The 14448-nt window shown below is 40.3% G+C and overlaps 2 protein-coding genes across 2 annotated transcripts in view; both read right to left on the bottom strand.

The window, feature by feature from the left end:
• LOC109464628 (hemicentin-2-like) overlaps positions 1–8676 on the bottom strand; it is an 18467-nt gene extending 9791 nt beyond the window's left edge. Inside the window, exons 1-7 of the mRNA XM_019761639.1 lie at positions 8394–8676; positions 7920–8067; positions 7498–7613; positions 6789–7043; positions 6060–6371; positions 5743–5868; positions 5156–5320 (exon numbers count right to left, since the gene is read on the bottom strand). Of these exons, the coding sequence (XP_019617198.1) occupies positions 5156–5320; positions 5743–5868; positions 6060–6371; positions 6789–7043; positions 7498–7613; positions 7920–8067; positions 8394–8676 (1405 nt within the window). The remainder of the gene's footprint in view (positions 1–5155; positions 5321–5742; positions 5869–6059; positions 6372–6788; positions 7044–7497; positions 7614–7919; positions 8068–8393) is intronic.
• A 498-nt stretch (positions 8677–9174) lies between these two features.
• The window catches only part of LOC109464564 (hemicentin-2-like), a 22395-nt gene continuing 17121 nt past the window's right edge, over positions 9175–14448 (bottom strand). The window contains exons 14-15 of the mRNA XM_019761569.1: positions 14111–14382; positions 9175–9380 (exon numbers count right to left, since the gene is read on the bottom strand). Coding sequence (XP_019617128.1) covers positions 9175–9380; positions 14111–14382 — 478 coding nt within the window. The remainder of the gene's footprint in view (positions 9381–14110; positions 14383–14448) is intronic.

The raw sequence follows: 14448 nt of genomic DNA, 5'->3' as shown, positions 1-14448 counted from the left end.
ATCGTCATCCACCTTTATAACCCTCAGTCAGTGTAGGGGTTGATAAGCTATGTATCCTAGAGCCAACAGGGACATCTACGTTGACAAAAGCCTCTTACAGTAGATGTCACGACTCTATCTCTTTGCCAGACCCCGTTGATACCAAACTGCTAACAGCAAGCCAGCCCACAGCGAACCAGCATACAGATGCCTTGCCTATGGTTCTATTTTGCATTCCGTCAGTACAGGTAGTTTTTCAACGGCGTAAATGTGTAATATGATCCCTCGAGCTTTCGCGATCTGTTTTCCCTGACGAGCGATCACCTAATGGTGGAGAGAGTGTTGGATTCAAATGGTTTGGCATAATCTAAAGCAGCAACGTGTAATGGTATGTAAAAATGCTTCAATTGAATAGTTACGTCTTTCCAGGAGAACCACGTCTTTCCAGGAGAAGGCACATATAGAAGTCATTTTCATGCGCTGTGCTGGGAACACTTTATGCAATGGTTAGACAAAGGTATAGTTACGCATATCGGCTGCAACATTCGTCGGAAATTAGTTTCCAAATTAGGTTCCGTAGCTCTTATCGCAAGGCATCAGAGCCTGGTAAGTATCAGGGGGTAAAGGGCTCCTTTGCAAGGATGTATTTATAAAGCCTACATGACACAAGATGATTTATACTTGACTCAATGTTTAAAACTGTATACGTAAAACCATTTGATTTCACAATTTAGTTTTTCACGTTTTATTTCTGCATTTTGGAATCCCCATCTGTGAGGCAAATAAGCAATTGTTAGAGTTGCTATTATGTGTCTTGTCCTTTTATGTTGTTCAATTAAAAAGGCACCCCCTGTTGGAACATAAAATTCACAATGAACAGGCATAGCCTTAAAATAAAATCGTTCGATTGTTAATATTAATAGGCATCCAGATGTAAACTAGGCTATGGGCTTACTTGTAAGGTATTTAGGCAGCTTGACGGCTATAGCGCCCAATGAAATACAACAGAGCAGAATTAATGACAACCCTCGTAAAAGCCTCTATCTACTTGCACAGCGTTAGCAGTATGTTATGTAGCGGATGCCACAATTGCAATGTATAATCTATGAATATATAAATGAAAACTAAAGTGAACATTCTTTTCATTTGAAAGCCAGCAGCACAGCCATCTATAAATTATAGGATATGCTGAAAAATGCCGTAAGAAGTTCACCCGCCTGGTATTCCATATGCCTACCCATGAAACTATTCTTTAATTTAAGAATGGCGTTTATCATTTCTGTATCTTATTACATTGATGTATTTCCATCTATTGTCATGTTGACAAACGTGTGCTATTAAGCCTGAAATGGGTTCGCATTTGTCGAAAACTCAGGTATTTAGATTCAAAGGTAACGATCAACTCTAGCCTGACGAGATTGAAGATAATGTTCGTTAATATTGTATACTAAAAAAAAAATCGATAACAATGTCTATAAAATAATAATCCAACAAAAACATTAATATTGGTGAAAAAACGTCAACAGTGTGTTATCAGAAAAGTTCATAGGAGTGTGCTCAGGCAGAAAATGGTCTTGTCATAAATGGCCATATATTTACCTCTAATCTTAGATACGTGCAATTCACCATATCCAGGGCATGCCACAGGTATATACGTCATGGAGGTTCACAAATGGCTTTGAGTTACACACTGACGTTGGGGGCATCGGTTAATGTTAATAAATGATGTAACGTGAGGAGGTATTTTCGCAAATGGCTTGTCTAAAGCCCGTTTTAAAAACTTGTCTACTACTGTAACACAACGTGTTGAGCTGGACGTGATGCCACAAAAAGCAACTTCATTGCCTACATGTACAGTCTTTTAAACGTTATTATGGGTTTAGTGACGCGTTGTACTGCTATTATAATTTAAAAAAATGACATTACCCCTACAGAGCTTGAAAAAAAGAATATGTGCACATGTATTTTAATGACTTTAGTTTCCAAGACATTTACGGTTGCTATTGTCAGTTGTTTAGTGTAACACTTAGCTGTAAATGTGCAACGGTACAACACTAACACACAGTATAGTCTTTTTCCTGCTTCGCCCTAATACATCAATCTGTACGTCATAGTCTTTTATTGTACATAGCGATCAATTAATTCTACTCCATTACGGAGAATTGGTATAAGTACCACAGAAAAGCTGCTTCATTTACTGTGCATAATCACTTTTTCATCGTTTTGTGCTCTTCCATAACCCATTATCTGTGCTGTCTACCATACTGATACATGTGAGAAGAATACTTCTGTAGAATGCAAAACTTCGAAATTCAACTGGATGAACGTGCCAGACGTGGTGCATAGCCCATTGTAGTTCTGGCGTCCCTTCTGTGACTGTAGAATCATTGACTGGAGAACAACACGACACAACATTACTCCTGCCGTTCATTTTACACACTAGTGACAATGGCAATCTATTGCTACGCTCTATCGATAAATATGCCACATCTATTGCATGCATGCTGTACTGATCACTTGACTAGAAAAAACGTTCCTGCATATTTACATTGAACACTAATATATAAACTGTTGATAAGATCTACACCGAGGATACACTTGCCAAACAAATTGTATATCATGTGAATATATGTCAAAAAAGACACACTGTATGTATAGACAATATGCTCTCATATATCAGGTCTTTTTGTATACGCATGCATTTCTCTAAGACATTGGCAATTGTTTAAAATGCAGTCGAATCACAAGCATTCATGCTATGCTTTTCCATTCAATGAAATTAAAAGACAAACCTCATCATGACATGCATTTTTGGCCTTTCCTACATTTTACGCTGCATATTCTGCAGAATCATTAAACACAACTATCTACAGCCATTTAACGTACGGCTTATAGACCGTATACGTTTATTATGATGAAATGTCCGAGATATTAGTATCGAACGTTTTCAATTGACTTATGCTACGACAGAACGACCATAAATTACAAAGCACAGTGTAGCTGAAAGGTCAATGACAACCTCGGCAACAGTCAATGTGAACACGTGTATAAATAGACCTACGTAATATGTTATTAGATGCTTTTCTTTAATGATGATTGCAGTATAGCTAAGGTCATGTCTACGAAAGTTCGCCTTAGTTCAATCACATTGCAGTGCCCTGCCTTGTCTCGCTTGCAGGACCTAGCACACACAAAAAAATCGAAGTAAGATTATGGAGGTCAACAGGTCAATAGTCAGCGCCGTCCTTCTAGCACAGCTGCGACATTCATGAACGATGTCAGTCAAGCGTTGTCATTGGATTCCAGACGGCCACAGCTGTAACGTCCGAGAAGGCTGTCCATCAACCCATGTCATTGGATGCCGGGGAGCCCAAGGGGGCGGCCTGCAAAATCAAATTGAACGCCGTTAGTCCTTCAAAGCCAATAAGTCTGTAGCGACACGTTTATTGCAAACTGTATCTGCCTGAGGGCGGACTTAACACGCATTCCAGATGGTAAGACGGGTTGATCTTTGATTGCTCCCAGACAAGGATGTTTTTACCCCTTTTTATCTCCCAGTTTATCTCGGTATCTCGTTGATGCTTCAATGAGCATTTTACGCAGCATGAAAGCAATAGAAGAGGCTCAGAAACCCAGTCAATTTTCCTCAATGACTAATTTAATGGAGACGGTTTTAGGTGACCCTGTATAGAACAGCTTCTTTTTTCAACAGAGTATGGGAGGTTGGTGATAAAGAAAAAAAATGTCCTATATTAGTTTTTCTATATTAGTTTTTCATCTGATATACTTCCTCATAGAGCCTTAATGCATTTTTACATAAGAACTTCATATGCCCTGATGAGCACCTTCGTGAATATTGTATGTTGGTTGTCTTAATATCTTTCCTTGGTTGATCTTACAAAAGCTTCCAAGAATTACTAGACTGAGTCATTATAAACGTAATGTACTCTTCGATGAGTTGATTCCACCCACTATTGACGTACGTAGCACGGTCTCCTCGACAGACAATACAAATGCACATTAAATAGGCCTCCACTGGCGGGCAGCACATTCAAATCCTCGACAGGAGATTGCGGAATAACAATGCACTTTATCTTCTAAACTTCCAGCTCTGACTCTTTGTTGGTGTTTCTGGAGATAATGATCACTTGTACTAAATGAAGTGCTGGGAAATCCACCCCACCTCAACCAAAATCAATATACACACAGTCTCTGACCTACCCGGTTCAAATGCCTCGTTACTAGAATGATTACGAAAGAGGTATCGGTTTTCCAAGTGCGCGGTTCGTCTGTCTTTATGTGCAGGCTGTTCGGGCGGCGTAAGCTGTGTTGTAAACTATATTTCAGGTGAAAAATAGGCAAATTGGCGCCTCCATTTGTCATGAGCACTTTGTTGCGACGGTGGTTCTCTCTCTCAAATCCCCATCTAAGTCATCATCTTTCTCAGGATTTGTTCAAATGGAAACGGCTTTAGATATGAGCAGGACTGCGTGAATAGCTCTGTCTGCATGCGATTGTCAAGTTTAACTTTTTTTTTCGTTTGCAACAGAATGGAATACCTACCCGCTCAACACCACTGTTGGACGAGATATCGAGGATAACATCACCGGGCTGATTGCGCTGCTCTACTGTCGAGTACGGCGGAAGGGACGTGGAGTGAACCAACCCTGCATTGTCGAGTTGTGATAAAAAGGTCATCACTGCATCATAGGTTCAAAGTGAAGTTTTGAATGCAAATGACATACATGCATCAGGCGACCTTGTTAACAGTCTGTACAGTAGGGAAATATACCCGCCCAGAAAGAACAATGGATACCTATGATTGCACGTCGAAGACGCATAGCCATTGCGCTTGGATATTACTCTTCCCTCGAGCTATTATTCGGAATTGAATATCCTGGGCTTTAGTGTGGTTAGTCGATCGATGTGCACATCCACTACCCAACCGTATCCGAGAAGTTCGTGTTTCAATCTTTGACTGATACAAACTTGAATAAAAAAGAAAATACTCGTAAATGCGAAAGGAATGTATATGATCAATTTAAAATATTTTGAAAAAATGAGTGAAAGCATAAACATTAAGAACCATCTGCTACAGAGCCAGTAGAAAAAACACAATACTTGGGACGTAAATGAAGAAAGATAAAGCAAAAGAATTAGATTAAATAAACCCTACCTGTGTAGGATAGTCCCACCATTTCCCACTTCTTCTCCATCCGTGGCGGAGGACGTGGTTTGAGTGTACCGTACATCTCCTGTAGCTCCTGTAGGTCCTCCACACCGGAGTCAATGGTGCCGGTCTTGTACACGTACTTTGGCACAGGTGGCATCGGGCGAGGTACTGAGATACCAAGGAGATCATTACAAACGTACGTCAGTATCCAACATGTACATATATGATTAAGTCCGTAAGTGCACTTACAGTTTTATTTGTTCAAATCATCAACATCATAATTCGGTTTGGTACGTTTGATAAGAGGAATAATTACTAAGTATAAAACCGATTGCTTTTAATTCTACCTTATGCTGAAGTCACAATTCTAATCCGAGACCCGGCCGGGCTGTTTGAATAATTGAAAATTAAAAAAAAAGGGAATGCCAAGAATATCATGATTATCTTTTGTGTGTTTTGTTGCCTTTCATATTATACTTCGAAATTACCCTAGCATTAGATTCCTCATTGTTCTGCCTCTTGTAAACTTGCATTGGTACATCGATTATGAAAAAGGCAGCATCACAACCACACAATTCATAATGATTTACCATCTTGGTGAGATTTGCATATGCATCCCTTTCTCTTTGCTATCAGGACCACAACAGCTACCACTGTCAACAGTAAGACGGCTCCGGCAATGATGGAAGTTATGACAACGATGTCAGGGAAAGTCTCTGCAGAAGAAAAGGGACATTTGAATTACGTTGAGTTTCCATAGAACACCATAAATCATGAGACTAGCTATAGGATCTTGGATGTAGAAAGCCGGTTTGATATTGTATGCTTCGAAAAATGTTTGTGGTATCTCTATGAAGGTTTTAAAGAGCTAGATATATGTTTAATAAGAAATATTGATTGATGTTACCAGATATCTGAAGATGGATATTTCGCTTGACGGATCCAAACATGTTCGTTGCCTTGCAGACGTAGTTACCACTATTCTTCACGGCAGCATCCGATACGACCAGGGATGATGTTATCTGTTGTTTTCGTCTTATTGTAACAATCTGACTGGAGCCAGTTGACAGCATTACTTCCACACCGTCATTATTTCTCCACATCCATGTGATGTCGTGTGGCAGTGGGTCGGCCATGACAGTACAACTTAGCCGAACTGTTTCTCCTCCAACTGCAGTCATCGTGGCCGTGTCTCCGTCTCCCTCAAGATTTGGCTTTCCTGGAAACAAAATCCATTAAAGTGAACATGTAATCCTATTGATCATGACCTCCGGTACAATCTATTAATCATATTATGTTTGACATTAAAACGGTTTACAAATTATTTGACATTAGTGCTTTATTGGAAAGCGATTTTCCTTGTGACGCATCGGATTTTATTTGTTTGCCTGAATAATGTGTAGTTTTTTTTTTGCCTGGTAGAATGTAATAATGTCTTGTCTTGTTTCCTCATAGAAAATTAGCTCCTATAAGCTGAATGAGTTTTATGGCAAAATAAATGAATTAATACAGAACCGAAGCAATATAACGAAAATTCGATACTCTCTAAAATATGCAAAAGGATATTTAAATTTGTAAAGTTCTAACGGAGAGTATATGAAAATTCTATTTAGCGGATTATATAATATAAACTAACCTACTACATCGATGAAAACATCCTTTGTCCTTTGGGTGAACCCATCGCTTGTTGCGACACATTGATATGTCCCCTCTATGTCGTAACGCACTAAGCTGAATTGCAGTGGGTTTTTCCAGTACAACTTTGTATCCTTCCGCCGCCACTTGACTTGAGGTTTCGGGTTTCCCTCTACAACGCAATCCAAGGAAAAGTCTTCATCACCTTGAAGAATGGAAATCCTTTCGTCCATAGAAGGGTCAATCTGTGGTGGGTCTGTCAGGCAGAGAATTTTTGTCATATCGTCAACCTGATAGGTATAACCTTTCCCTCTACAAAAGTTTAAAATTACCAGATTTTGACTTACTGCCAATGTCAAGTGTGATGATGTTTTACTAGCGTTTACTGTCGGTGTAAATCTTGCTTGGAATTCACGAATTGCTCATACAGATACAACATTTGAGGTGCATGGATGACTGTGGTTATACTTTATTTGCAAATTTGACAGTAAGAGATGTGTAGTGCTAGTCAGAAAAGACATTGGAAGTGCTTCATCCGAAGGCAAAATGGCCATTTTGTGCTATCTAGTAGTCACAGGGGACAGAAGCTGTTGCCATAACCTTTTCACAGTACAACGATGCAGTTGATCGATGCAAGCTGCCATTTGGTAGGGACATTACTTAGATGCGTAATTGAAGTTGAACCATAAGTGTTGCTAAAGCACACTCACACATAACCTCTAAAGTGACGGTCCCAACACCTATGGGAGGCAGGCCATTTTCTGCGGAGCATTGGTAAGTCCCTGCGTCCTGGCGGGATGCGCTGGAGATGTGGAAAGTTTGCTCCCTGAGGAAGGGAAAAATAGTCGTGGGGTTAGTCTGACCTGAAACAAAATTAATGATGATGGCAAGCTGCTTTAGGATTCGCCATACTTTAGGCGCAGTGTCAAAAGACGGTAAGTGACATGGCATTCCATCTGGTAGCGATTGCTCTTTGATTACTCCCAGTCAAGTTTTACGTTTTACCATCAAACCATACCATCCACTAAATGTCTAACCGACTGTCGTTTTGACAAAACACATTTACTTTTCTTCTTGGTAGAAAACTCTACCGTTATAGGAATGGGAATTCGATGATTTGTGTCGTTTCTACCTGGTGTTGCCTCTTAGGAAACTGTTATGCCCAAGCTTCGTCCATCTAATCATCGCAGAAGGGTTGCTGTCGACAAGGCAGGTGAGGTTTGTGGGCTGTCCCTCTATAACGTGTACGGATGTTCTAGGAACAGATATACTTGGGTGATCTGCATAGAAAAAGAGATTATCAAAATTTATACTCAGATGGTCACGTATGATTTACCATCAATGTTCCAATCATGAATTGCAGCAATCTAGATGTAGGACAACAAGCTATAATACATCGTGTATAGACAAATTCGATTTGGAATGTGAATGTATAATACTTTTCATTCAAAGCCTGAACTAGAGTTATTATTCGCAGCGATTTAATTCCACGGTGTGGACAAAGAGTATTACTTCATCGATACTAAAACTGTGTTTTTATCTTTCAATAAACGTAACGTTCCCATTGTATTCCTTCCTTAGCAATATTGTCCTGTCATTGACTTACAGTGCACGTTGAGAGTACCCCAGGACTCTTGCACAGAGGTAATTTCAGGAAACGGCTGTCTGGCTCTGCAGGTCAGGTTCATGCCGTTGTCCCTCTTGGTCAGTAGAGGAATGATAAGATCAGCTTCTACTTGACCTTCACGCTCCTGATGTCTCACTTCATGTTCACTGAAAGCCCTTGTGTCGTTGTACCAGGTGAGCTCAGGTGGAGGATGCCCCCCAGAGGATGAACATCGCAGCACAAGCTCTTGGCCAACTCTACTTGGCAGCTCCATACCAGTCATTTGTGGAGGTCGGGGGACTGGAACTAGTCATTCATTTTGTTAGCTAAATGCAGACGATAAACTAGAAGATTGAAATCTCTAACAACATACAAAAGGCGTAATGTCAATGCTGAATCGAAAGGTTGAATCTATCTTGCCGTAGGTTCTTTTATTGCTCATGGATAAATTTGGAGTATATTATCTTAATATTACAAATCACGATCAGGTAATCTCTAGAATTAGGACAGCTTATATGTTACGAATAAAAGGTCTTACCCACTACAGTTAGCTTGGCTTCCTTGGGAGCAAGGCCCAAGACTGTACATTTGTACATCCCTTCATCTTGCCGTTGGACGTCTAGTATTTGGAGATAATACTGCCCACTAGATGGGTCACCAACCAACTAGAGAAGAAAATAAGATGAACTGGTCCTTGAGATAAAACGAAAGCGGGAGGCATAAATGAAAGCTGATGAAAAATATGTATTGGTTGTTCTATTGTATTTATACGAAATAAATGTCATGCTGGAGATAAGATTTGTACCTGATGGCGAGGGTAGTTTGGGTCTACTCTCCTTCCGGACGTTATAGTTCTGAGGCCAGGTGGCCCATCCCATCTAACAACATCCTCTGGCGACAAGTCATGGAAGCTGCAGTGCAGGGTCGCTGTATCGCCCATTAGGACAGCGGTGGGCAACGGAACTGCATCGTAGCTGAGACCACTGACTGCAACAAAAGGCTATAAAGCTTACACGTTTTCTTCTGTAGGTATATGTCCATGCCCATGTATTCGTTACAAGCAGATGTTCGCAAAGAAATGTCGTATAACAATAATTCATAATGTATGTGCTGATAGAAAAGGTATGGTCTCTAAAGCCCAAGATCGTCTACCATATTCCTCCTTGTAAAATATGTTAACCATAACATTTTACGTTGCAAATACTAATAAAATGATGTATTGATCAGTTTGTTGGATTGTAAATGAAATGCAGAGTCCTCCCCTGTAAAACGATCGCTAGGAATTCAGATGGCAGCGGACCATATCTTGTCATCCTAACATATTAAGCAGGATATAATTCATGATCCGTCCTGTCTAGGCTGTTGGTAGCTATGTATACACCATATTTACGTTTTACGGGCCAGAAAACAAAATGCTAAGATAGATCACCGCGTATTCTTCGATAATCTGCCAGTCGGCTGCACAACGATTCATATGTATCTAGGTCAAGGCTAAACGTGCGTTCAACGACTCCTCCGCACTTCACTGGCGAGGCAAGGGCCCCATAACGCATAACGCAAGAAGGTATTTGCGAAAGACAAAAACAAACAACATAACCAGCTTTGTATCTTCAAGTCTGATAGAGATACAACTAATGGTATCTCCGATTCCAGAGATCTAGTCGGCACTAACATTTGTACATAATGGCAGGTTTACCTTTAAGGAGTACGGTTAATTTTAACTTAAACCTACTAATTATGTCCTTCAAAATGGGAATGCTACAGAAGGCAGCTATACTGAATTAGCAAGGGTTTGCTACTGAATGTCGCATACTTGTTTCTTTTTTGGACATGGAATAAACTAGCAAATCCCAGTTAACTGCCAGACGTCAAATCTATCATACAGGTGATTGATAGTGCTTTTTGATCTAAGATGCTATCTCCCCAGGAGTATTCGTCAGTCCCTTTAGTGGTCCACACACCAAAGAGGCTCGGTATCTAAAGATTGTAGAGATAACGTAGCGGATCAGAATGACTGAGAGTTTTTATTAGACATATGTATCCTCAGGCGTTTGGGCCTTTTTGATAAAGATTGTGTTTTCGACCGTCACACTCGTGCAATTTGGCTTGATATTTAACCCTAGCAGCCTCTCAAATTTAATGTGTATTGCTATACATATATATGTACGCTGGACACCAGTTCCGTATGACATTTGTAACTGTCTTCTTACTAATTTTACCAAGAATGTCTGTCTCAAAGAGCATTGTATGCGGTGCTAACCTTCATACATGTATGTATTCAATGATATACGTTTTCGCAAATTTAACACCTGAAAACAGCCCAGGTGACATGTAACCATATACCGTCCTAGTTTTTGCAGCCTTAACAAGATCTCTATCTTCAGCAGCTTTTAAGTACTGTGCCACAGATACACGGCTATGGCAGAAGTCTGTAAAGATCAGATTAGGTCTGCCGCAACATATTTTCCCCAGCCTCATATTGGTGGATAACGAGTGTAGCTCTGACGATGTGCACCGACAACGCTTCTCAACTGGGAAATAAAGTCAAAGAAAACTCCTGACACCGGGGTCAGCGATGTTGACTATATGAAAGCATCATTAAGATATTGATTTGGTCATTCATAAAACATGGATTATAGACATTTCTACGCATGCAGTTTTCTAGGTAAAACGCCAATGAATTGCTGTGTATAACGATTGAAGAAATAAAAGGATATATAAGTATTTATAACTGTTTACGTGCATGATTAATACTTTTCAACACTAATTCTAACTAATGTGTGCTGTAAGGGTTATCATCAAGAAACTGCAAGTCTTAAAACCGAGTAAAGCTCATATCTACTCCTCATGCTGGAACTAAAGCTTTCCTCCCAAGACTCCGTCAAAGACGTAAGCGTCTTCAAACACTATAGGAATACTAATTGTGTCATTGACAAAATGACCCGATTTCACTTACAGGAGAGCCGCTTACCAGAGGAGCGGAAGTCGTTGTAGATGAAGCAACGCTTTGATGTAAATGTCACTGTAAATGATAACCATCTCCTAGTTGGGTCATACATAATGAAACTGATGCCTTGTACATATAAACCAGTCTTGTCCGTAAAAAATCTCTGAACAATACAGGTCTCCAAACTGTTTTATCAAAAGTAATTAAAGTTCTTATCACTTCCATTCATTACTAATTTGCCATATGCTGCTGTTTTGCAACAAGGCATACTATGCGATAATCTAATAATTCATATAAAATTGTTAGGCATAGAACGTTTATTTCGTTAAATATAAACGTTTAACTAAATGCCAATCATCATAGTTTTGGTTACATTCAATTGCATGCACTAATTTCATTTAGATAATGTATTTAGACAGCAGCCCATGTGTTACGGCCAAGATCAATCCCAGTTACTTGTTCAATATCGCAAATACGTAAGTGGTGTCAAGTAGTATATAGTCGACACGCTGCTATCATTTATTCAGGCGGTGCAGGCGGTGCGAGGCGGTGCGGGTCAGAGGTCACCGTCATTATGCTAAGGATATGCAGATTTATGTTAAGGATATGCAGATGCGTGCAGGAATGTAGCTAATGAGCTAAATTACAGGTCAGATAAAGGTCAGTGTGCACTTTTGAACCCGGTTACCTGGGTAACCTGTCGTGGGCGTGGTTAACGTCAACGTCTGTGGTAGCTGATTGGCCGCATGGCAAGCGTTGGTGACTTGCTCTGAGGATCCGGAGTAGTCGATTGGTTTGCATGTACTTTGCATGTAAACTAGGTGACGTACTTCACGGCGATTGGTGGACGGTCTGTGGGTGTCTGTCAGAAAAGTGTATAAAGTGGCAACAGAAACCGGCGAGAAACCAGTCCCACTTGCGGAGACAAACCTTTCGTACAAATCCGTCGACAGCGAGTGAAGATCGAGACAAAAAAGCCATGGCGTATCAGCAGAAGAAGCAGCAGCAGAAGCACAAGTCTTCACTGGTGTGTGTATGTATGTGTATGTATGCGTGTGTATACATATATCGATATAAACGTGTTGCTCCGGAGTAAAACATTACTCCGGAGTAAGTATGTTTCGAGTAAGATATTACTCCGGAGTAACTATTACTCCGTTTTGGAGTACAATTTTTACTCCGGAGTAAGTGTATTTGTAGCAAGTACGTATATTTGTCATGGCTGTCAGTATCGTGTATCCTCACATGCATGATGTGTATAAATATGCATATGCATAACCGTCGGAGTATATGATTACTCCGGAGTAAGTGAGCTAGTGGTGAATAACATTTTTTTGTTTGAACCCGGCTACCTGTGTTACCTGTCGTCCAGGCAACGCTCCATGAAAGATTTATGCATATTTATGCTAGGATTTTAGTTAATGAGTTAAATAATGAGAGTCATCAATCGGTTTAATTGTATTCATACTTCTGATGCGTGCATAATTAAGAACAGTATTGAGAAATATGATTGACATATATCGATTGGCCGGTAATGTATGCATAATTGGGGGTGGACGGAACCATTTTGATGAACGGAAAAATTGGGTGTGATATCCCGCGAAAGGGTTTGTAGGGTTTTATGGGGTGTATTTGGTTATCGGTTTTATTGATTATTAATTCATAAGAGTCAATGCTTTATGATCACTTTCATGACCCGATTGTTATCATTGAATATGGACGGAACCATTGGATGTGATATCCGGCGAAAGTGACTGATGAGTGACTCATTTGCTTTGTATATATGCACATGTATACATATGTTCCCATCACACATACGTGTATGTATGTGTCTATATATACACATATCGATATAAACGTGTTGCTCCGGAGTAAAATATTACTCCGGAGTAAGTATTTTGGAGTAAGATATTACTCCGGAGTAACTATATTACTCCGGAGTAACTATTGCTCCGTTTTTTTAGTAAAACTTTTACTCCGGAGTAAGTTTATTTGTAGCAAGTAGCAGGTATATTTGTCATGGATGTCCGTATCGTGTATCCTCACATGTATGATGTGTAGATATATCGTATATTATGCATATACCTAACCGTCGGAGTGGGCGCGCGCGCGCGTGTGTGTCTCTGTGTGTGCATCTACATATACATATATCGATATAAACGTGTTGATGAACGGAAGTATTTTTGGAGTAAAATATTACTCCGGAGTAACTATTACTCCGTTTTGGAGTAAAAATATTACTCCGGAGTAAGTTCATTTGTAGCAAGTTAAGTATATTCGGCATGGTTGTCCGTATCATGTATTCTCACATGTATGATATCCATGTGTAGATATATCGTATATGCATATACATAACCGTCGGAGTAAATGATTACTCCGGAGTAAGTGAACTAGTGGTTCATATCTATGTCACGTATGTTTGTGTCTCATGCGTGCATACATCGACACAACGACACAAAAGGCAGTAGGGTTCGTCACACTTTATTGATCACTTACAGGTCAAGATTGTTCCGAAAAACTCGCAAGACAGCTTACGTCTTGCCATGTAGGTATCGCTGTTACATTAGGACTAGTTGTCCTATCGGCAGAAGGACGATGCTGTATTATTTCAGAACGAGGTAGCCGTATTTTGTCATCAATTTCTGCTCTGGGACCCAGTTCTTGCTGTACTCGATATTGTAACCGTAACGAGGCATGGCAGCAAACTCTACAAGATAAAACTTTTTGCCAGCGCGTTTTGTCTCTTTGATCACGCATTGAGGGACATCGCCTGGTTCGTGCTTGAGTGGAATGGACCAGTCTCGATAGAGCGTCCACTCTTCCTCGTCACCGCTGTCGTAGCCGTACTCTTCACTTTCATCATAAGAAGCCGTGTTGGAAGAAACGTCCGAGTCTGCATCACTCTCTGAATCACTTTCATCGCTGTCGGTTTCTGTCACTGACTCTGCCTCCTCAGAGTCCACTACAGATTCATCTTCGCCTGAGACGGTTACTTCATCTTGTGACACGGTCGGTTCCTCGTCTTCTTCGTCTTCCTCATCGCTTGATGAATCAAGCGCGTCAGTGTCATGTTCATACGATATGTCGGAGTTGTCGTCAAAAACATCG

Source organism: Branchiostoma belcheri, unplaced genomic scaffold (assembly GCF_001625305.1).
Source record: "Branchiostoma belcheri isolate BF01 breed outbred unplaced genomic scaffold, Haploidv18h27 scaffold14, whole genome shotgun sequence".
Classification (NCBI taxonomy): Eukaryota; Metazoa; Chordata; class Leptocardii; order Amphioxiformes; family Branchiostomatidae; genus Branchiostoma; species Branchiostoma belcheri.
This window is presented reverse-complemented; position numbering and strand designations above follow the sequence as displayed.